This window comes from Microcaecilia unicolor, unplaced genomic scaffold, assembly GCF_901765095.1.
Source record: "Microcaecilia unicolor unplaced genomic scaffold, aMicUni1.1, whole genome shotgun sequence".
Lineage (NCBI taxonomy): Eukaryota > Metazoa > Chordata > Amphibia > Gymnophiona > Siphonopidae > Microcaecilia > Microcaecilia unicolor.
Genome location: NW_021963131.1, coordinates 149,769 through 173,732, shown reverse-complemented (window position 1 = coordinate 173,732; position 23,964 = coordinate 149,769). Strand labels below are relative to the sequence as shown.

The window sequence follows — 23,964 nt, the reverse complement described above, 5'->3', positions numbered from 1 at the left end:
TGTAAAAATTTTAAGTGCTGCACATGCTCGCGATTCCCACCGCACATTGCTGGCTCTGCTTTCTTCAAGAGCTGTGGTGAAGAGCACCCCAGGCTCCAACGCCTCTCCTGCCCAGCCCACAGGATCACCAGTGCTGTGCTTGTATCTCCCCCCTGGTATGTTTTGCACTCAATGGAATGCTGCGTGGGGCTGAAAGTGGTAGAAGGTTTGTGGAGCTCTCCTATGCCGCATCGGATGTCCCTATCTAGCTACTTATAACTGGATATTCAGTGCCAGCACCCAGACATGGCCCGGCTTTGAATATCCAGGGATACTGACCGCCGCTGGCTGAATATTGACTCCTAAATGAATAAAATTTCCCCAGAGGTTTGGATGTCTGTTAGCACATTTCGTGTGAGCTTCTTTCCTTACACTAGTGTGTAAGCAGCTTTAAAACAGCTTATAACACCACTGCCCAGTCTTGGTCCACAAGGGCTAAGTAAATTAATATGGCTCTCAGGCCAAATGTATGCAAACATACCTGATAAATATTCATTATAGATATCGTAAAAAACAGATTTGTGTAGATCTGGGTTAAAATGCATTTTGTAATTCCTGGGCCTGTATTCCCTTAAGCTTCTTTACTTTCATAGGCAAAAGGAGCCAAGTTACAGCATAAAGGCACTGAGTGGAATTGTGAACCCACTAGGGACATGGAAAATATTTGCGTATAATATATGTAAACCACTTTGGTTGTACTCACAGAAAGCTGGTATATCAAATTCATGACCCTTTACCTGATCTCAAAGCTCTTAACCTCTGTCTTGATGTTATAATCCTTTGGATAAAATTGGATCCCTCTAAATATACTGCAGTATGGATTACATATATGTCCTCATCCCAAATACATCATCATCACTTTTGATTGAGAGATGGACATGAGGGGGATAGTCAGAGCACATCCTATTTGCTTTGGTTCTAGATACCCTCAGCTCCACCACAGCTAATCTAAAAACTAAACTGTGCCCCTTCACCCTTTTTATTTAATTGTTAATGTGGATTTCTCACCCAAGCACCATAGTGCTGTAGGCAGGTTACATGTTGCATAATTATAACATCTCTATATATAAAAGGCACCACCAACGTTCTAAATGAAGCCTCCAGCCGGAAGTGTGAAAGGGGAGAGATATCCAGTTTCCCCATGAGTGTCTGTCCCGCCCTCACTCTCTGTAACACAAACAGTGAAGGAAAACACAGCAAAGCACGAAATCAAATCGCTCTCTCTGTAACAGTGAAGGACTCAGAGGGGGGAGGGGAGAGAGGGCAGAAGCCCTCGCTATCTCTGTAACACAAACACAGCAGAGCAGGAAACTTAACACTGAAGGACTCGACTCCCAGGGGGGAGGGGACAGAGCAGAGGGGAAGGGAGAGAGGGCAGGGACACACACACTCCCACATGCACACAGAAGAAAACCTTGCTAGCCCCCGTTTCATTTGCATCAGAAACGGGGCTTTTTTACTAGTATACAAATATATCAATAAAATGTATCAATAAAATCAAGTGCTCCAAAGATTAAAAGCTGGAAACCTCTCCTCCCCCCAATGCCCCGCCTAATGCTAAACCTAACATGACACATCAGATTAAGTCCAGAGTCAAGATTCCAGTTAAAAATGAAAAAAAGCCTAGCTATAAATAGACCTTCATTAGATAGTGCGACAAATAACCAGGTATTGATAGAACGGTGTGTTTGATATAGCTACAGAAATTGAAGACCTGCAAATTCACCCGAGCTGCCTTTTTTTTTTTTTTAACAAAAATGTAACTAATCATTATTGTCCACCAGACCAGTCCAGAACCAGTGGGTTATGCCCATCAACCAACAGATGATGTGCAGAGCAGGTGTGCTTGCAATTTCAGGCTTTGATGTTTTTTTACAGGAAGGGATCAAGAGAGGCTTGGCTGTAGGCTTCTTGAAAGTCCTGATGGTTGTGTTGGTGTGTGTTTAGGGCTGTCTAGGAAGAGGCTCTTTAGCTTCTCATCTGAATGTCGTTTGTTTCTTAAAGGGAGTATTGCTTCTGAAGGCTCTGGTTTCTTCAGGTTATCCGACGTGGACCCTGAATTTAGTCCGTCATGCCCTGGATTCTCCGCCCTTTGAGCTGTTAAAAAAGGCATCCTTTATGGATCTTACATTGAAAGAAGCCTTTTTTTTTTTAGTAGCTGTATGTTCAGCTGGTGAATTTCAGAGTTGCAAGTGCTATCCTGCCAGGAACCATCTTGCGTTTTACAGAAGCCGATGCTTCCATTTGCACTGATCCTTCTTTTCTGCTGAAGATGGTGCTTGTTTATAAAGTTAATTATTACGGAGAGGAGTTTTTTCTCTTCCACCTACTTGGATGTTTGTGGAGTTCTCATGTGTTACTTAGAGGTAACCAGTGCCTTTTGGAAATCAGATTGATTATTGGTTCTTTTGGGGGGAACCAGGAAGGGAGAAGCTACTTTGAAAGTTAACGTAGGAGTTTTTCGTTGAGTCCTCCAGACCAGTCCAGAGTCTGCCTTCTGTGTTATGTTTTGCTCTGGGACAGAGATATATCTCTGAAAAATATGTGGTTCTATTGAATTTGTGTTTTGTTTTCTGATTATATACCTTGGATTTTCCTCTTCTGAAGGAGGTTTAGGGGAAATCTTTGCTTTGTTAACAGAAATATTAGTGAACAGCTGCTGTGCAGTGCCCTTTGAAGGGCAGAACTCATAAGTCATTTGTCTTTCTCTTCATCTGCTGGCTACAGGCATAACCCATTGGTTCTGGACTGGTCTGGAGGACTCCTGGAAAGAAAATTAACAAGTTTTCCTTGAAACATAAGACTTTCATCCAAGGCTGCAAACAGGTGTGGTTTTCATCATATCTGCTCTGAATATTTATGAAGCTTTATTTGCATGCAGTAGCTCCAGTTTATGGTCAGTTGACATATTTTGATTGTGTTGAAATCAGATCTGTCTGTAGCCCCAGGGGACTGGAGTTGAAAATCCCTGTTTCATCATCTGGGGTTAGGAGCAGTAAGCTCCATGAGGTTAGCAACCAGTGGCTTCTGTGCTGCAGTTTAATTATCTCTTGTCTCTTTGTGGCCCTTTTTAAGGCAGGGTAGTGGGAGTCATTCAGAAGAACTGGAGGGACTATGTTGCAACCTTTCCTGCCAAAGAAGAGACGCAGTCTCAAGGCAAAAATGCCCTGAAGATCCTCGTTACCCCGTGGGATTACAGAATTCCCAAAATCCGGATTAGCACACAGCAAGCCGAGACGCTGCAGGTGTGTTGGGGCATGGATGGGAAAGAAATGACGCAGATTGGAAAACCTTGTGCTAGCTATGAGACTGGGCATACTGGGGACAACCAACCAATCTGTAGCTGTTCAAATTTGTCACCTCTGATTGCTCATTCTAACATAGTAACATAGTAGATGACGGCAGAAAAAGACCTGCATGGTCCATCCAGTCTGCCCAACAAGATAACTCATATTTGCTGCTTTTTGTGTATACCCTACTTTGATTTGTACCTGTGCTCTTCAGGGCACAGACCGTATAAGTCTGCCCAGCACTATCCCCGCCTCCCAACCTCCTGCCCCTCCTCCCAACCACCGGCTCTGGCACAGACCGTATAAGTCTGCCCAGCACTATCCTCACCTCCCAACCACCAGCCCTGCCTCCCAACCACCGGCTCTGGCACAGACCGTACAAGTCTGCCCAGCACTATCCCCGCCTCCCAACCACCAGTCCCGCTGCCCATCACCGGCTCTGGCACAGACCGTACAAATCTGTCTAGCACTATCCCTGCCTCCCAACCACCAGCCCCGCCTCCCGATCTTGACTAACTAACTAAACAGTGCATGCTCCATTGGTCAATATTAACACCGACTTGCAACTATCAGTTTTTCCCATGTCTCAGGATCCTGGGACTCCTGTGGCCAACATGGCCAGTGACACACAGAGGCATATTTTCAAAGCACTTTGGGAGGCTAAGTTCCATAGGTTTCTATGGAACTTTGGGAGGCTAAGTGCTTTGAAAATGAGCTTGACAGTGACCTCCTAGTACCCTCTGAAAAATTTTGGTAGCTCCATACAATAGTTGCGTGGTGCAACAGACACCCCCCCCCCCCCCCCACACACACACACACACACACTCTCAATGTATTTATTTTCAGGGTAAAATGTTTCCTGGAGCAAAATGTCAAGCATTAACGAAGGATAATTTAATTTGCCTTGTTGCAGGACTGGAGGGTTGTGGTGCGGATTGATTCTTGGGACTCCACGTCTCTCTACCCCAATGGACACTTTGTGCGGGTCTTGGGACGAATCGGGGATCTGGAAGCAGAGATTGCCACCATCCTTGTAGAAAACAGCATTTCCGTCGCCCCTTTCTCAGAGGCCCAGGTCAGCTCCCAAGGTCATGGTTATGGTCTGTATTTCTTGCTGTCATTCCTAATGGCATGGTTGGGGAAGGATGATACAGTGACATTTCCAAATGTACAAGATCTTTATCCTTTCTGTGTAATTGCACTGCAGATGCGTGAGATGCCTGTTGATACCCCCAAGGAACCCTGGCAAGTGACTCCAGAGGAGCAGCTGGTGCGGACAGACTTGAGGGACACTCATCTGGTGTTCAGCATTGACCCGAAGGGCTGTGAAGATGTAGATGATACGCTATCTGTTAGAACCCTGGCCAATGGCAACCTGGAACTGGGTGTCCATATCGCAGATGTGACTCACTTTGTGGCAGCAAACTCATACACAGACATTGAGGCTCGAGCAAGGTGACTGCAGGTCTTCTGTGGAAATGTTTTTTTTGTGTATTTTTGTGTTTTTCTCATTTTATCGTAATCACCTTTTCTAAAGTTTCCTAAGTTCACTTCCTTCAATGCCAATATCAAAACTGTTCATATTATGATCACTGTTATGAAGTGGCCCTCGAACCGTTACCCCCCACACTAATTCAGGAGCTCCACTAAGGACTAAGTCTAGTATTTTTCCTTCTCTTGTCGGCTCCTGAACCAACTGTTCCATGAAGCTGTCCTTGATTTCATCAAGAAATTTTATCTCCCTGGCGTGTACTGATGTTACATTAACCCAGTCTATATCTGGATAATTGAAATCACCCATTATTATTACAATGCCCATTTTATTTGCTTCCCTAATTTCCTTTGACATTGCTGCGTCCGTCCGCTCGTCCTGGCCAGGCAGACGGTAGTACACTCCTATCATCATTTTTTCCCCTTTTCACGTAGAATTTCAATCCACAAAGATTCCAGTAGGGGTTTTGTATCCTGCAATATTTGCAGCCTGGTTCTCATTAATATACAGTGCTACCCCTCCTCCAATCCTATCTACCCTATCACTACGATATAATTTGTAGCCTGGTATCACTGTGTCCCACTGGTTATCCTTCCTTCCACCAGGTCTCAGAGATTACTACTACTATTTAACATTTCTAGAGTGCTACTAGGGTTACACAGCGCTGTACAAATTAACAAAGAAGGACAGTCCCTGCTCAAAGGAGCTTACAATCTAAAGGACGAAATGTCAAGTTGGGGCAGTCTAGATTTCCTGAGTAGAGGTGTAGTGGTTAGGTGCCTAAGGTGACATTGAAGAGGTGGGCTTTGAGCAATGATTTGAAGATGGGCAGGGAGGGGGCCTGGCTTATGGGCTCAGGGAGTCTGTTCCAGGCATGGGGTGAGGCGAGGCAGAAAGGGCGGAGCCTGGAGTTGGCGTGGTGGAGAAGGGTACTGAAAGGAGGGATTTGTCCTGAGAGCGGAGGTAACGGGTGGGAACGTAAGGGGAGATGCCTATAATATCCAATTTTTCATTGTGTGCAATGTTTTCCAGCTCTCCCATCTTATGTCTCAGGCTCCTTGCATTTGCGTATAGACATTTCAGTGCATGCTTGTTGCTCAGTTTTATATCACGTTTAATACGTGGCATTATTAATATGTTATCTTCTGTCTGGTTATTATTAATTTTACTTAAGGCCATCTGATCCACTACGGTCTCTTTGACATCCTTACTTACAAGGAACTTTTTCTTCCCTGTTTGGGTGATACCCTCAAAAGATACCTTATCTTGAACCATTCGCTTTTGAGTGACTGTCTGCTTTCCCTCCGTTTCTAGTTTGTTTCAACGTTTTTATTGATGATTTCACATGGTGATACATCTGTTTGATTGAGTACATGACTGGTATTACACTTGCCAATCTTATATACAACAGTCCAAATCTGCTATCATCAAATTTTGATTTTGTTACAGTTTTCTCCCCTGTCCCCTACTACTACTACTACTACTATTTAGCATTTTTATAGCGCTACAAGGCGTACGCAGCGCTGCACAAACATAGAAGAAAGACAGTCCCTGCTCAAAGAGCTTACAATCTAATAGACAAAAAATAAAGTAAGCAAATCAAATCAATTAATGTGTACAGGAAGGAGAAGAGGAGGGTAGGTGGAGGCGAGTGGTTACAAGTGGTTACGAGTCAAAAGCAATGTTAAAGAGGTGGGCTTTCAGTCTAGATTTAAAGGTGGCCAAGGATGGGGCAAGACTTAGGGGCTCAGGAAGTTTATTCCAGGCGTAGGGTGCAGCGAGACAGAAGGCTCGAAGTCTGGAGTTGGCAGTAGTGGAGAAGGGAACAGATAAGAAGGATTTATCCATGGAGCGGAGTGCACGGGAAGGGGTGTAGGGAAGGACGAGTGTGGAGAGATACTGGGGAGCAGCAGAGTGAGTACATTTATAGGTTAGTAGAAGAAGTTTGAACAGGATGCGAAAACGGATAGGGAGCCAGTGAAGGGTCTTGAGGAGAGGGGTAGTATGAGTAAAGCGACCCTGGCGGAAGATGAGACGGGCAGCAGAGTTTTGAACCGACTGGAGAGGGGAGAGGTGACTGAGTGGGAGGCCAGCAAGAAGCAGATTGCAGTAGTCTAAACGAGAGGTGACAAGGGTGTGGATGAGGGTTTTGGTAGAGTGCTCAGAAAGAAAGGGGCGGATTTTACGATGTTGTAAAGAAAGAAACGACAGGTCTTGGCGATCTGCTGGATATGAGCATTTCTTAATGCCTCTAAACATACCCTTTATATAGATGAAGAAAAAATGTGCAACAATGAACGATTAACTCAAACATTAATTTCCAATGATAATAACTCCTATATTTTGTTTTATATGTAATTGCCCTGTCTAATACTGTTCCCTCCCTCCCAATCACCTCCCTCCACCCCCCCATTCTTTAAAATTCCTCCCTGTGCCTCATGGTCTATTTGTACATAACCTCTATACTTCCAAAACTTCTAATATGTGGAGTAAAGCCTACTTCTCCATTTAGTGCTACTCAAAACTCATTCTGCTGTTATCCTCGTTCACATTTGGTTTCCCTTCTCATCTCCTCCACTTCTAGTTTAAAAGCTGCTCTATCTCCTTTTTAAATGCCGACGCCAGCAGCCTGGTCCCACCCTGGTTAAGGTGGAGCCCATCCTTTTGGAATAGGCTCCCCCTTCCCCAGAATGTTGCCCAGTTCCTAACAAATCTAAAACCCTCCTCTAAATCTTATACACCCTAAAGTTGCAACATGTATGTGCTAACTAAAGCATTCTATGACTTATATGCATAAGTGTGAGACCCGCCCATGCTCCACCATGTTTATGTCCCCTTTGCAGGTTTCGTGCTATGTAGGCTTCATTCTAAGCTTGCAGAATTCCACTTAGCACCCCACCGACACTTACACACATGAATGTGTGATCATGAAGGTGACCCGGCATAAGCATTATTTTTGCATATGAACGTTGAAATTGGGACACCGATATCACTGGGTAAAAATAAAGGGAGACCAGTGATGTGTAGTACTCCTTATAGATTTAAAGGCTGACATTACAGGTGTTAACCTGGTCTCTCTTTTCATATTTTTATTTTATTTTTGTTACATTTGTACCCCGCGCTTTCCCACTCATGGCAGGCTCAATGCGGCAGGCAATGGAGGGTTAAGTGACTTGCCCAGAGTCACAAGGAGCTGCCTGTGCCTGAAGTGGGAATCGAACTCAGGACCAAAGTCCACTGTTGCTACTATTTGAGATTCTACATGGAATGTTGCTATTCCACTAGAAGTCGGCCCTTGCAGATCACCAATGTGGCCGCGCAGGCTTCTGCTTCTGTGCAGGACGTCAGACTCGCAGAAACAGAAGCCTGCGCAGCCTTCAACATGGAATGTTGCTAGTGGAATAGCAACATTCCATGTAGAATGTCCAATAGTATCTATTTTATTTTTGTTACATTTGTACCCTGCGCTTTCCCACTCATGGCAGGCTCAGTGCGGCTTACATGGGGCAATGGAGGGTTAAGTGACTTGCCCAGAGTCACAAGGAGTTGCCTGTGTCTGAAGTGGGAATCCAACTCAGTTCCCCTGGCCAAAGTCCACCACCCTAACCACTAGGCCACTCCTCAACTGTTGCTACTATTTGAGATTCTACATGGAATGTTGCTATTCCACTAGCAACATTCCATGTAGAAGTCGGCCCTTGCAGATCACCAATGTGGCCGCACAGGTTTCTGCTTCTGTGAGTCTGACGTCCTGCACATACGTGCAGGACGTCAGACTCACAGAAACAGAAGCCTGCGCAGCCTTCTACATGGAATGTTGCTGGTGGAATAGCAACATTCCATGTAGAATCTCCAATAGTAGGAAATTCCATGTAGAATCTCCAATAGTATCTATTTTATTTTTGTTACATTTGTACCCTGCGCTTTCCCACTCATGGCAGGCTCAATGCGGCTTACATGGGGCAATGGAGGGTTAAGTGACTTGCCCAGAGTCACAAGGAGCTGCCTGTGCCTGAAGTGGGAATCGAACTCAGTTCCTCAGGACCAAAGTCCACCACCCTAACCACTAGGCCACTCCTCCACTGTTCCTACTATTTGAGATTCTACATGGAATGTTGCTATTCCACTAGAAGTCGGCCCTTGCAGATCACCAATGTGGCCGCGCAGGCTTCACGTATGTGCAGGACGTCAGACTCACAGAAACAGAAGCCTGCGCAGCCTTCTACATGGAATGTTGCTAGTGGAATAGCAACATTCCATGTAGAATCTCCAATAGTAGCAACATTCCATGTAGAATCTCCAGTAGTAGCAACATTCCATGTAGAATCTCCAGTAGTAGCAACATTCCATGTAGAATCTCCAGTAGTAGCAACATTCCATGTAGAATCTCCAATAGTATCTATTTTATTTTTGTTACATTTGTACCCTGCGCTTTCCCACTCATGGCAGGCTCAATGCGGCTTACATGGGGCAATGGAGGGTTAAGTGACTTGCCCAGAGTCACAAGGAGCTGCCTGTGCCTGAAGTGGGAATCGAACTCAGTTCCTCAGTTCCCCAGGACCAGAGTCCACCACCCTAACCACTAGGCCACTCCTCTCACAATATACATTTGTATTGCATCTTCGTTTTATATTTGCTCATTGACAGCATCTGTTGAATCGTACATTTTTCTCTGAGTTTTTGAGTTGTGTACTTTTGTTTACTGTTTGTACATTGGAGGTTTTTTAGAGACACATAGATTCATATTCATATTCTTTATTCTCAGGGCTACAACGTACTATCTAGCAGACCGCCGTTATGATATGCTTCCTTCCATCCTGAGCGCAGACCTGTGCTCCCTCCTTGGAGGTGCAGACAGGTAAGTTTATTCACCTTACTTCATAGTACACCCCAGCATTCTAGGAAAACTCAGTATCATTACTTTTTTTTTTTTATGAAGGAAAGATTAATATAATTTTTTATGAACACAGCCATCAATGATATACAGTTGCTATCTCTAATACTATTTCATAATGTCCCCAGTTATAGAGTCATGATGGGTACAGAGGTCATTTTTCCATCTGTGCCTGACAAAGCCCCATTGGTAGAGAGTTACGTTTTGGTTAAGCCCCGGGTGAATGGGAATTCTGAGCGTGCAAAGTTTTTTATGTCACATGCAGGCCTAATGTTACCAATTTGCTGTGTTCTTTTTAACAGTTTTTGTTGTCTGTACTGATGTTCCACCTTAAAATTTCTTGCCCAGTTAGCACCTGGCCCTAGTCCAGCTTCACTGTGGACCTGGCTATGGATTACTAGTGATCAGGAGAAGTACTCATTTCTTAATGGGAAGACTGGCGAAGATAGATTTGTTAGGAATTGGGGAACATTTTGGGGAAGAGGGTGATGGACCCAGCCTAACCACCTTGGAAAAAGAGAGGAGCGAAAGGTGATAACCAAAGGATACTGGAAAAGTGTGGAAGCTGGACCACCTGGGTAGAGAGATTTTCCTAACAGCTAAGAACCCATATGTATTAGGTAAAGAGCAGACAAGAATAAATGATTCCAGATTAGCCCTACCAACTGCTAGGTAGGTTGTGAATACAGTAAAAAAAAAACAAACAAACAGATTTTGAGTGGTCTGTAGTGAATAATATGGGAGCATAGCATTAGAATACCGTATTTTTCGGACTATAAGACGCACCAGACCATAAGATGCACCTAGGTTTTAGAGGAGGGAAATAGGAAAAAAATTTTCCTTTTTCCTCCTCTAAAACCTAGGTGCTCCGGTGCGTCTTGTCCGAGTTCAGGATCGCCCTCCCCCCGGCCCTGTCACCATTTCTCCCTACTCACGTCACGCGATCTTCCCTGGTGGTCTAGTGACGTCGGGGCAGGAAAGAGCCCCCTCTTTCCTGCCCAGCGCGCTGCTCTCCGTCCTCCTGTATGCTGCCTGACGGTCTCGGCGAGATTCATAATGGCCACCGAGAATTGAAGTCTCGGAGGGAAATCGCTACCTTCGGACTATAAGACGCACCCCCCATTTTCCTCCCAAATTTTGGGGGAAAAAAGTACGTCTTATAGTCCGAAAAATACGGTATATGACAGTAAATGAAGATATGGACATTATAGGGATCTCAGAGACCTGGTGGAAGGAGTTTAAGAAATGAAACACTGTGATGCCTACAGCCTTTATCCTAGGCAAACCTTCATCCTTGCACACCCTTTCCTCCAGGGTGAAGTCATCTGACAAAGGCATTTCTGAGCATGTGCAGGTCACCCCCCACCACAGTGCCCACCCATCCTCATGCTCTCCTTTTACCCTTACATAAGTACATAAGTATTGCCATACTAAGACAGACCAAAGGTCCATCAAGCCCAGCATCCTGTTTCCAACAGTGGCCAGTCCAGGTCACAAATACTCCCCCGCCACACACACACACACTGATTGGATGTTCCGCCTCAAGCGCTACCCATCATGCGAAGGATGCTGATGCAGGAAGCAAAACCCACCTCTTTACCACTGCTTTTGACTCCTAACTCACTTGCCCTGTCCTTTATCCTCACCTCTTTATTCCCTTACCCTTAATTGTTCTGTCTGTTTACCTGCCTTATCTAGATTGTAAGCTCTTTGAGCAGGGACTGTCTTTGTGTATGGTGTACAGCGCTGCGTATGCCTTGTAGCGCTATAGAAATGATAAGTAGTAGGAAGCGGCACAGACAAGATAGCGCATGTACTGTGTGTAAATGTTCCTGAGGACATGGTTTGGATGGAACAGGGCTTGAGTTGCAGTGTGTGTTTGTTTATTTGTATCGCGCCTTATATCCAAAGAGGGTAACACAACATACACAATAACAATATAAAAAACACAACAATACAGACCACTAATCAATACAATGACAGCGATTCAGCATAAATTCAGCAGCAGCAGAACACTCAAAGCATCATTAATCAACAAGATGATCTAGCAAGTGACATTTCAACGTTTGCTTAAACGATGCAGTGTTCTGTTGAATTTTCAAAGAAAAAGGCAATTTATTCCATGCCTGAGGACAAACCACAGAGAAAGTACCAAGTCTTGTAAGTCATAAATGCAGATGCCTTAGGTCTAGTATAGCAAGCATACCAGTATTTTTCATTTTGTGCTCTTATTTTTTAGGCTTTTAGTATTTGTATACAGACATTTCAAGCTACGTTTTTTGTTTGTATTTACAACTTGCTCAGCAGTTGACAGTGAACAAATATGTGGATAAAGCTACTATGTGCAACCTCTCTGTTGAGATGCCCTGACGTCCTTGTTTTGATGATACGGTATTCAAAGATACCTTGTCCAAAACCATGTGCTCTTAAATAACTGTCAGCTTTTCTCCAGACTCAAATACAAAATAATCCTATAAAAAAATAAATGCTTTACCAGAGATTCAAGAGAATGGGGTTAGCCGCCGCAAAAACCACTATTGCAATGCATTGGAAAAAGTCCGCTGGGCCAACTGTAGGTAATTGGGCTGAGAAATTTAAAACCATTATAGAGTTGGAAAAATTGACTGATAAGCGTAAGGGGAGATATAATCCAGAGGCTCCTGAATATCTAACAGATATTGAGGGGGTTTAGGGGGGGTTTGGGCTGTTGGGGGAATCAGTTGTTGAGGGGTTAGTGGGGGGGAGGGTGAGGGGGGAAGGGTGGGGGGAATAGTGGGGATAAAAGGGTTATAAGCATAATGTTAAAATAAAAATTGTTGCATTGTCATGTGCTGGAGCCAATGGCTCGTTGTTATGTTTGAGATGTTATTTCAATAAAAATTCAAAGTTAAAAAAAAATAAATAACTGCTTTACAAGTATTTTCTGGTGTGATTGTTTTCAGGTATGCAGTAAGTGTCATGTGGGAGTTGGATAGAGAAACATATGAGATAAAGAAGGTTTGGTATGGAAGGACCATCATCTGCTCTGCCTACAAGCTCTTCTATGAGGCAGCACAGCAGCTGCTGGATGGTGACTTAACTGTTGTGGATGAAATCCCAGAGCTGCAGGCCCTGGACAGTGAAATGGGACAAGCAAGGCTGGAGGAGCTGCTGTGGGCTGTGGGCAAGCTGACGGAGATTGCACGTCACATGCGGGCCAAACGGGACATCTGTGGTGCTCTGGAGCTGGAGGGAGTGGAGGTACGCGTGCAGCTGGATGAGCGAAAGAACATTGCTGACCTAATTCCCAAGCAGCCCCTAGAGGTGCACGAGACCGTCGCTGAATGCATGATACTTGCCAACCATTGGGTGGCTACAAAGATCTATGAAAGCTTCCCTCACCAAGCCCTGCTGCGGCTGCACCCGCCTCCATGCCAGGAGTTCTTTTCTGAACTGCGAGAGTGCGCTGAAGCCAAAGGTTTCATCATCAGTACACGGTAGGTTTCTGTCTGATACTATGGTTTTGTTCCATATACAGCTCTTCATCTGTAGAGTTGGCTTCACCTGAATCTGTGGGTGAGTGGTGAGATGTGATCTGAACCAAGCAGTCGTCCTGTTTCTCCAGCATTGATTTAATTTTCAAAGGGCAGGATCTGGGAAAGGTGCATTGATAAATCCCAACTTAGCGCTTTGAAAAGGTATCCTTAAATGTTCTGACTCCTAGGAAAGCTGCAGTGAGTGCTGTGGGATTGTGGTTTTGATTGATTTTTATTTAAACTCATTTACATCCCACCTGTTTCATTCTTTACTGGATGGAGCAGCTGTGGTGGCGGAATCTCAAGGCCCATCCTGTCTGGCTATTTCCTCTTTCTGTTCCAAAAATCACAGACCCTACTCTGCCTTTACCCTGGCTTCCTTTCAGCTAAATATGCTCTGTGCCTGACCCAGGCCTTCTTGAATTCTTTTACTGGGTTGAGTTGACTTTTTCCCCTGGCAGATAAATGCATGACTGTTTCACCTTATTCTGTGAGGAGGTGATCCACCGAGGGGGATGAACACTAACTCCCACGAGAAAACATAGTAACATAGTAGATGACTGCAGAAAAAGACCTGCACGGTCTACCCAGTCTGCCCAACAAGATAAACTCACATGTGCCATTTTTTGTGTATACCTTACCTTGATTTGTACCTGTCTTTTTCAGGGCAGAAACCGTATAAGTCTGCCCAGCACTATCCCCGCCTCCCAACCACCAGCCCCGCCTCCCACCACCAGCTCTGGCACAGACCGTATAAGTCTGCCCTGCCTCCCACCACCGGCTAAGCTTCTGGGGATCCCATCCTTCTGAGCAGGATTCCTTTATGTTTATCCCACGCATGTTTGAATTCATGCGTGGGATAAACAGTTAAAAGGAAGTGGGAAGTGGACCAATGACTCCAGGGAGATGGGATACTGATGTATAAAGTACCACTTGACCTACTACACAGAGACTTTAAAGTATCTGTTTCAATCATTCAAAAGTCTTTTTCATGACCACCTAACTTTCAGACGATTCCTAGTACCAGAATCATTTAAGACTCCTGAGGCAGGCCTGTGGCCAAAACACGGTACTGTGTCGAGTCTGTGAATAAAGTGGTACTTTATACAACAACCACCTTATTCAGTCAAATATCCCCTTCTCTTCTCCAGGCTTTACGTGAAGTTCTCACTCCGTGCCATTTTGCTAACCCCTGCTCTGTGTATATTCTTTTTATGTGTAAGCTGTTGGGACAAATTGCTGGGGCTGGGATATGAATTGTATATTACTACTTCTACTACTACTACTTAACATTTCTAGAGCGCTACTAGGGTTACGCAGCGCTGTACAAATTAACAATAAGGACGGTCCCTGCTCGGAAGAGCTTACAATGTAAAGGACGAAATGTCAAGTTGGGGTAGATAAGTTTTCTGAGAGGAGGTGTAGTGATTAGGTGCCGAAGGCGACATTGAAGAGGTGGGCTTTGAGCATTGATTTGAAGATGGGTAGGGAGGGGGCACGGCGTATGGGCTCAGGGAGTTTGTTCCAGGCATGGGGTGAGGCGAGACAGAAGGGACGGAGCCTGGAGTTGGAGGTGGTGGAGAAGGGTACTGAAAGGAGGGATTTGCCTTGAGAGCGGAGGTTATGGGTAGGGACGTAAGGGGAGATGAGGGTAGAGAGGTACTGAGGGGCCGCAGATCGAGTGCATTTGTAGGTGAGTAAGAGAAGCTTGAACTGTATGCGGTATCTGATTGGGAGCCAGTGAAGTGACTTGAGGAGAGGGGTGATATGAGTATATCGGTTAAGGCGGAAGATAAGACGTGCGGCAGAGTTCTGGATGGACTGAAGGGAGAGTAGATGGCTACGTGGGAGGCCGGTCAGGAGTAGGTTGCAGTAGTCAAGGCGAAAGGTAATGAGAGAGTGGATGAGAGTTCGGGTGGTGTGCTCGGAGAGGAAGGGGCGAATTTTGCTGATGTTATAGAGGAAGAAGCGACAGGTCTTGGCTATCTGCTGGATGTGCGCAGAAAAGGAGAGGGAGGAGTCGAAGATAACACCGAGGTTGCGGGCAGATGAGACGGGGACGATGAGGGTGTTCTCAACTGAGATAGAGAGTGAAGGGAGAGGGGAAGTGGGTTTGGGTGGGAAAACAATAAGTTCAGTCTTAGACATATTCAGTTTCAGGTGGCGGTTGGACATCCAGGCAGCAATGTCGGATAAGCAGGCCGAGACTTTGGCCTGGGTATCCGCGGTGATTTCTGGTGTGGAGAGATAAAGCTGGGTGTCGTCGGCATAAAGATGATAGTGGAAACCATGAGAAGACATCAGGGAGCCTAAGGAAGAGGTGTAGATTGAAAAAAGAAGGGGCCCAAGGACAGATCCCTGAGGAACTCCAACAGAGAGCGGGATAGGGGAGGAGGACGAACCATGAGAGTATACTCTGAAGGTACGATGGGAGAGATAAGATGAGAACCAGGAGAGGACAGAGCCCCGGAACCCAAGGGAGGACAGTGTGTCAAGAAGTAGGTTGTGATTGACAGTGTCAAAAGCGGCGGAGAGGTCGAGGAGGATGAGGATGGAGTAGTGACCTTTGGATCTGGCGAGGAATAGGTCATTGCAGACTTTAGATAGTGCCGTTTCTGTTGAGTGTAGGGGGCGAAAGCCGGATTGGAGCGGATCGAGGATGGCATGAGAGGAGAGAAAATCAATACAGCGGCTGTCAACGGCGCGTTCAAGTATCTTGGAGAGGAAGGGTAGGAGGGAAATGGGGCGGTAGTTGGAGGGACAGGTAGGGTCAAGTGATGGTTTTTTGAGGAATGGAGTGACCACAGCATGTTTGAAGGTGTCCGGGACAGATGCAGTGGAGAGAGAGAGGTTAAGTATATGACAGATGGTGGGAGTGCTTGAAAAATACACTTTTTTGAGAGAAGTGGAAGGTGTACATATTTTTTTGGGGTGGGTTAAGACACATGGAGGGGCATAATCGAACGGCACCGGCCAAATAGCTGGCCAGCCATCTTCTTGGCTGGCTCCGCAAGGAGGCAGAGCCAACCGTATTTTCGAAATACGGTTGGGGCCGGCTATATCGATCGCCGGGTGTAGAGAATGTGGCCGGCTTCGTTTTTCAGCCATAATGGAAACCGGGCCCGGCCATCTCAAACCTGGCGAAATGCAAGGCATTTGGTCGTGGGAGGAGCCAGCATTTGTAGTGCACTGGCCCCCCTCACATGCCAGGACACCAACCGGGCACCCTAGGGGGCACTTCTAAAAAAAAAAAAAAAATGTAAAATATCTCCCAGGTGCATAGCTCCCTTACCTTGGGTGCTGAGCCCCCCAAATCCCCCCCAAAACCCACTACCTACAACCACACCTCTACCATAGCCTTAAGGGGTGAAGGGGGGCACCTACATGTGGGTTTTGGGGGGGGTTTGGAGGCCTCAACATTAACCACCACAAGTGGAACAGGTAGGGGGGGATGGGCCTGGGTCCACCTGCCTGAAGTGCACTGCACCCACTAAATACTGCTCCAGGGACCTGCATACTGCTGTCAGGGAGCTGGGTATGGCTTACAGGCTGGCAAAAAACTTTTTTTTTTTTAGGATGGGAGGGGGTTGGTGACCACTGAGAGGTCATCCCCGTTTCCCTCCGGTGGTCATCTGGTCAATTGGCGCACTTTTTTGTGACTTGGACCTAAAAATAAATGGACCAAGTGCAGCCAGCGAAATGCTCGTCTGAGCCAGCCATCTTTTTTCCATTATGGGGTGAAGCCGGCTATCTCATAACCACGCCCCCGTCCCGCCTTCTGTGCCCTCCCTTGAAGGTTGGCCGGCTCCGCGACGAAAAGTAGTTGGGGTTGGCTAAAATCGGCTTTCGATTATACCGATTTGGCCAGGATCAGGAGATCGCCGGCCATCTCCCGATTTGTGTCGGAAGATGTCGGCAATCACTTTCGAAAATAAGCTGGATGTTCTCAGGAGGTTGTAGTGTGAAGTGTATATATTCCAGGTGCGTGGATTGAGGTATACATATTTCCCTGAGGAGAAGCAAGACATTCTTTCTCACATATGGGTGATGTCATCCAACGGAGCCCATACAGACGCTACTCAGTGTTCTCACTTTAAGAAGCATCTGGCAGCATCGTCCCGCGCATGTGCGTGTGCCTTCCCACCCGATGTGAGTGCACAGGACCAGTAGTCTTCGTTTTTCTGTGGATAGAGAGGTTGCATTTTATGAGCTGTCCTCAGTGCATCAAATCTTATTCTTCTTTTTCAGAGTACCTTCCCTTATGTTACATAGTTTTTCTTATAATTTTTCTTTTGTTCTTCCCTTGCCCCTTAGTTTACTTTAGTTTTCAGTAAGTTTAAGTTTTCTCTTCTTTTCGTGGCTCCTGAGGCTTGCTTAGGCCCAAGTACTGGTCAGGGACTTTCTCTATTTTTAGTGAGGAGATTTTTCATCTCTTTCACAATTGAGCTGTTTGATTTCGCAATGGTTGTTTTCCCCTCGATGTCACAGAAAACTCCCATTGGTTTCAAGCGGTGATCTAGCTGCAGCAGTATCATCTCTGGGATTGACCTCCTTAACCATTGTCTGTCGTGCCTAGGCCCTGTCCATGAGGCCTATAATTGTGCTCTCTGTACAAAAATGCAGAAACAGACTCAAAAAATAAAAGAGAGGCCCTGCGCGAGAAACATTTTTGCGCTTCTAAGACAGATCCATCAACATTGTCATTGGCGGCATTGGTCCTAATGGCTGGAGGAGAAATCAGATGTTACTTCTTTCCCCAGTGTTAGGGAAGTAACTTCATTGAAAACATTATTCTTTAAGTTATCAGGGAGCCTTGATATTGAATTCCTTCCTACTTTCTTTGAGATTAATTAACGATTATCTCCTCTTTGGGAAATTATTGTAAACGTTTTTCTATCTGATTTTTATGTTATTTACTATAATTCCTGGAGTATGCTCCAGCCTCTCTTCCTGTACCTCGCATTGAACTGCTAGTATATGCGGGTTATAAGCCATAATGTAATGTAATGGATTCAACATCATTCTAGTCAGCATTGAGGGACCCCGATGTCGTGCATTGAGTGAAGGCAGAGAAGCACCAACATCGGTCCCCTTCGAAACACAGTGACAGGAGCCCAGAGTCATCAGCACCCCCGATACCCAAGAAGCGTTGATGCCGTGAGGGCTGTTCCCCCTCCATGGAGTTGGTGCTGATGTGCCAGTCTCCAGACTGCTGGGACCAGCCTTCCAATTTGGCGCTGGCATCTTCACAGGCTGTCCCCAAACCAACACCAGCCCTGCCTTTACTGATGCCTGCCTCCAAGGAATGGTTTCGGGCCATGCTACAGGAGGAGTTGGAGCGGATCTTGGCTCGGTGTGATGCTGAGGCTCCAAGGGCATCAGTGGCGACCATAGCTCTGCCCAACGGATCCTGGAGTCCCATGCCTTGTCTGTGGCCCTTGCGTTGACACCGGCAGAAGCCTCAGAAGAACCGATGCCCTTCTTAAGTTCATCAGGGGAAGAAGCTCCCCTGGTGTCCAGGTCAGGAGCTGCCCTTCGCCGCTTATGTCCTGAGTCTGGATATTGGTCTAGTTGCCCAAGGCAGACCCAGACTTGGCCTTCTCAAGAAGAGTACTACGCTGAGTCTGACTCCGACCGTTCCTGGGTGTCTGAGGTAGAACCAGAGTTTTCGCACAAGGGCTCTCTTGGTCTGCCTTCAGGATCCCTCCCTTCCTCAGGAGAGGTCGAAAGTCCCCACGAGAGGAGCAATCCTTCTGTGGTCTTAGAATTATTCAGGTGGAAACCAGAGACCTCAGCAGCAGCTCACCAGTCAAAGCAGGAATCAAACTTTTGATTGGCTCCAGAGTAGTTATCAACTACCCAAAGTCCCACCTACTTCCCTGTACAATGATTGGAGTACGTTGGAGCCCTGCTAGACATGGTTCAGGCTTGGGCCTACCTGCCTCAGGTGCAAGTGGATGCGCTAATTTGTATCTACGCACAGGTACAGCACAGCCAGCAGGTCTCAGCTCGGCAGATGTTGCCATTGTTAGGTCACATGGCTTCCACAGTGCATGTCACACCCATGGCTCGCCTCCATTTGAGAATCACCCAATGGGACCCTTGCTTAGTGGTGTCAAGCCATGGGGAATCTTGCAGATGTCGTCTAAATCACACTGGAGTTAACACAGGTGCTTCTCCGGTGAATAGTTCAGTTTGACTTTAGGACTCCCATTCCAAATTCCTCTATCCCAGCAGATTCGGACCACTGGGCTGGTGAGCTCATGTGCAAAGGCTTCACACCCAGGGGCACTGGGCTGCTCAGAAGACCAAATTTCACATCAGTCTCCTGGGGCTTTGGGCAATCTGAAACACTGTAAAGGCTTTCAGAGATTGACTGATGAACCAAATTGTTCTCATCCAAACAGGTTACAATGTACTGTGTCAACAAGCAGGGGGGTACGGGCTCTTACCCCTTGTGTCAGGAAGCAGTCGGGATGTAGCTGTGGGCTACCAGCTATGGCATGGTGCTCTGAACCACGTACCTGGCGGAGGAAGACAGTCTGGTGGACAGACTGAGCAGGGTGATGCAGCCATACTAATGATCTCACAGCATGGGCATTGCCCAGAAGATCTTCTCAAGAGTGGGGCACCTCCTCAGTGGATCTTTTTGCCACTCATCTCAGCAACAAGGTCCCTCACTACTGCTCCAAACTCAGATCACACGACAGGAATGCCATGTCAGATGCCCTCCTCCTCGATTGGGGGAGGGCCTTCTGTATGCATATCCTCCAATCCCTCTGATAGGGAAACTTTGCTGAAACTGAAGTAGGACCTGGGAACCATGATTCTCATTGCACCTTTACTGGTCAAGACAAATCTGGTTTCTTCTTCTAGAGTTGTCCACTGAAGAACCATGGACTGTGTTCCAACCCTCTTCATGCAGAATGAGGGGTCTCTTCTACATCCCAGTCTCCATTCACTGGCCCTCATGGCCTGGATGTTAAGAGTGTAGGATTTACATCCCTTCAACTGCCTGAAGGTGTCTTCAAGGTCCTGCTGGCTTCTAGGATCCACCAGGATCCACCAAGAGGTGTTATGCTTTTAAGTTTGGTGTGAGGGCAAGGCCCTAGATCTTCTCTTTGATATACACAAAATCTGCTTGACTACCTTCTACACCCCGCTGTGTCTGGTTTGAAGACCAACTCTGTAAGGATTGACCTCAGTGCAATTAGTGCTTACCATCACTGTGGGAGGAGGTAAGCCCATCTCTGTACAGCCTCTAGTTGTTCACTTCAACTTATCAAGTTATTGTATTTTAGTTCATGAACACTTCAGAGATTCTATCCTTTCCGTACAAGGACCCCCGACTCTGGAATGCTCTCCCTCGTTCATTACGACTTCAATCTACCCTATCTAATTTTAAAACTGAACTTAAGACTTACCTATTTGCAGATGCCTATCAGTAATTCTACCTTTAAGTGATGAGTCGGAGCTAGCTTGTTTGTTGCAGAGCTATCCTATTGTTTTTCATCACCCCCTTTACTATCATGATTGTAGTTCTACCCTTACTACCCCATGTTTTTCTTTTTTCCTTTTTCTCTATATCAGATTGTAAATTGCCCTGAAGGCTTCCATAGGGCGGGGTAGCAAATATTAAATAAACTTGTAAACTTCATGATAGGTTTGCTGTTGACAAAGCCCCATATCAAACCTCCAACTGTGTCATGGGACCTCAACGTCATCCTCACCCAGCTAATGAAAGCTCCTTTTGAGCCACTTAATTCCTGTCATCTGAAGTACCTGATCTGAAAGGTCTTGTTTTTACTGACGGTCACTTCAGCTTGCAGAGTCAGTGAACTCCAGGCCCTAGTAGCTGATCCACCTTACACAAAGTTCTCCGCATGCGTTCTAAGTTCCTTCTTAGTGTCAGAGTTCCATCTTAACCAGGCAATTGTCCTTCCAACATTTTTCCCAAAAATCTCATACCCGTCCTGGTGAAAGTGCACTGCATATTTTGGACTGCAAGTGAGCCTTGGTCTTCTATCTGGAGTAAACTAAAGCCCATAGACAGTCCACTCATCTTTTTGTCTCTTTTGACCTAAACAGGATGGGGACAGCCATCAGTAAGCATACTTTAGTCATCTGGCTAGCAGACTGCATCTTTTTCACTTATGCCCAGGCTGGGCTGACTCTGGAGGATCACTTTATGGGCACAACGTTAGAGCCATGGCTGTGTCACTAGTTCACTTGAGGTAAGCTTCCTTTGAAGAGATGTGCAGAGCTGCAATGTGGTCTTTTGTTCACACATTCATATCTCACTACTTCCCTGAGCAGAGTGCCTGACACGACAGTCAATACGTTCAGCCAGTTCTACAGAATTTGGTGTCTAGAATTTATTTTGTTCCATGCTGCACCCTCACAACAAGACTGTATATAAGTTAAGGTTGATTGCTTTCTGGTTGGCCTTGTTGTTGCAAGTTTCTATTGTCCTTGATTTGTTTTCGGTGAGCCTGGTAGCTAGGGGTTCCCATATATGAGAAACAATGTCTTGCTTGTCCTTGAGGAAAGCAGAGTTCCCCTGTAGCAAGTGTTCTCTGAGGTCAGCAGGCAGGACACGTATTCTCACATCGCCTCCCAACTCCCCTAAGCGTTGTGTTTGGTAGCTTTGATATTGTACTGCTGGTCCCACACGCTCATGTCAGGCAGGAAGTCACTTATGTATGTGCAGTGTGATGCTGCCAAAGCCTTCTTAAAGTGATAGAACACTGGGTAGCATCTGCACCGGGCTCCATCGGATGACATCCCCCATATATAAGAATACATGTTCTCCTGCCCTCAGAGAACACTTCCTACAGGTGAGTAACTTCACGTTTTAGAAGGTTGAGTCAAGAAGTATACTTGGAGGTTGTGGCTTAAGGAGTACATGCTGTGGGGGGGATGCAAGCTGAGGCACATATGTTCTTGGGAACATCAGCTTTTCTTTGGTGTGCAATAGTTTTTCTGTCTTTTATGTTTCAACAGTTTTTATTGATGATTATGAAAACAACATACACAACAGTCAACATATTCAATATACAGCCATATGTCTCATTACTAACAAGCCAAGCTAAGAAATCTATCAATTTCACCATCAACATTTATCTCTTCCCCCTCCCAACCTCCCAGACTCCTCCCCCTTCCATGTTTCAACAATTTTTATTGATGACTTAACATATTTAACAATCACTCCCTTCAGCATTCAGACAATAACGAGAATTTGTATCCAAAACCGTCTGTGCCTATACAAGATAGTGTTATATCATCAAATATTTTTGAACAGTAGCCCCCCCCCACCCCATCCTACATCCCTTCCCTCCCTCTCCTATTATATTCAACATGTTTTATTATGGTATCACAAAACAACCCAAGCAGGATCCCCATAGACAACACGCCATCCCCCCCCCCCCCTCGTTTTTCTGCCTTTTAATCAGAGGGCCATGAGAGCCCTGCAGTGAGGATGTGTGTCTACTGTTGTATCAATAGTGTAACCTGCATGATTAATTGTGATCCAATTCCTTGTTTTCAGGTCTAACAAAGCTTTGGCTGATTCACTGGATAAAGCAAATGACCCAGCAGATCCCCTCGTAAATAAACTCCTGCGATCTATGGCCACCCAGGCTATGTCCAATGCTCAGTATTTCTCTTCAGGCTCATGCCCAGAGGAAGAGTTCTATCATTACGGTGTGTATCAGTGCCTTCTCCCAGCTGCCAGGTAGCTACCTCTCTCTCCCAAAACATCTGCTGCTTTTTCAAAAGAAAGGGCAGAACTACAAATCCTAGGATCATTTGGAAGTAACAATAACACTATTCAGCATAATATGTGATGTCCCCGTCCCAAAATCCTTACAACTTAAGTGTTTAACCAAAGCACCCAGTGAACAGGCGTGGAATTAGAATCTGCATCAGGTGCAACTGTCAAATCTAGGACCTCAAGTGCCAGGATTTAGTAGGAGCCTAGAAGGTGGACCCAGGACTGACGTAGCCTGAAGCCACCTGTTGCCCTGTACACATGAACTGAATTTGCAAACTGACATTCTCTTTGCTGAATCTCTGCTTCTCTTGTTGCTGCCTCTGTTCACTCCTTTCCTTTGATGTCTTGTAGGCCTTGCCTTGGATAAGTATACTCACTTCACATCCCCCATTAGGAGATACGCCGACATCATGGTGCATAGGCTGCTAATGGCTGCTATCTTAAAAGACAAAAAGACAGAAGTGAGGGAGACTCTGTTTGGTAACAAAGATCTGGAGGAGCTGTGTGCACACATCAATGCCAGGAACCGGGTAAGCAGTTGTGTTTCATGCACCCATATTCATGCCCATTGCATCTCTGTTCTGGGAGATGTATGCCGACTATTGTCCGCCTTCCGTCCTGGGAGATGCATGTGTGCTGGGTCTCTGCCTTCTGTCCTGGGAATGACGTATCCGCTGCATCTCTGCTTCCGTTCCGAGAAATGTGTGCCCACAACATGTTTGCCTTCCCTTTCTGTGTCTCTTCGGGAAGAATACATCATAGACAGTTTATCAGTGTGTGTCTCAAGGCAGAATGGTACAGATGTTCTGACCATTCTCCTGCACAGCCTGACAGCTGTAATTTATTATCTGTTTCATCTGAGGAAAAGTCCTAAAAAGAAAGTTCTGGGCACAGCCTTAGCTCTTATCCTGTGACAACAGAGCTATTCCCTTGTAATCTCCTGTTTCCATTACGTAACTTCC

General features: G+C 45.9%; 1 protein-coding gene across 2 annotated transcripts in view; it reads left to right on the top strand.

Annotated features, from left to right (window-relative positions):
• Positions 1-23,964, top strand: part of LOC115458978 (DIS3-like exonuclease 1) — a gene marked incomplete at its 5' end in the record, with an annotated part of 62,065 nt that overhangs the window by 14,093 nt on the left and 24,008 nt on the right. The window contains 7 exon segments of one of the 2 annotated variants that reach the window (XM_030188839.1): positions 3,115-3,284; positions 4,243-4,404; positions 4,537-4,784; positions 9,587-9,679; positions 12,658-13,191; positions 22,778-22,932; positions 23,354-23,532. In XM_030188839.1, the coding sequence (XP_030044699.1) occupies positions 3,115-3,284; positions 4,243-4,404; positions 4,537-4,784; positions 9,587-9,679; positions 12,658-13,191; positions 22,778-22,932; positions 23,354-23,532 (1,541 nt within the window). 2 annotated transcript variants of the gene reach the window in all.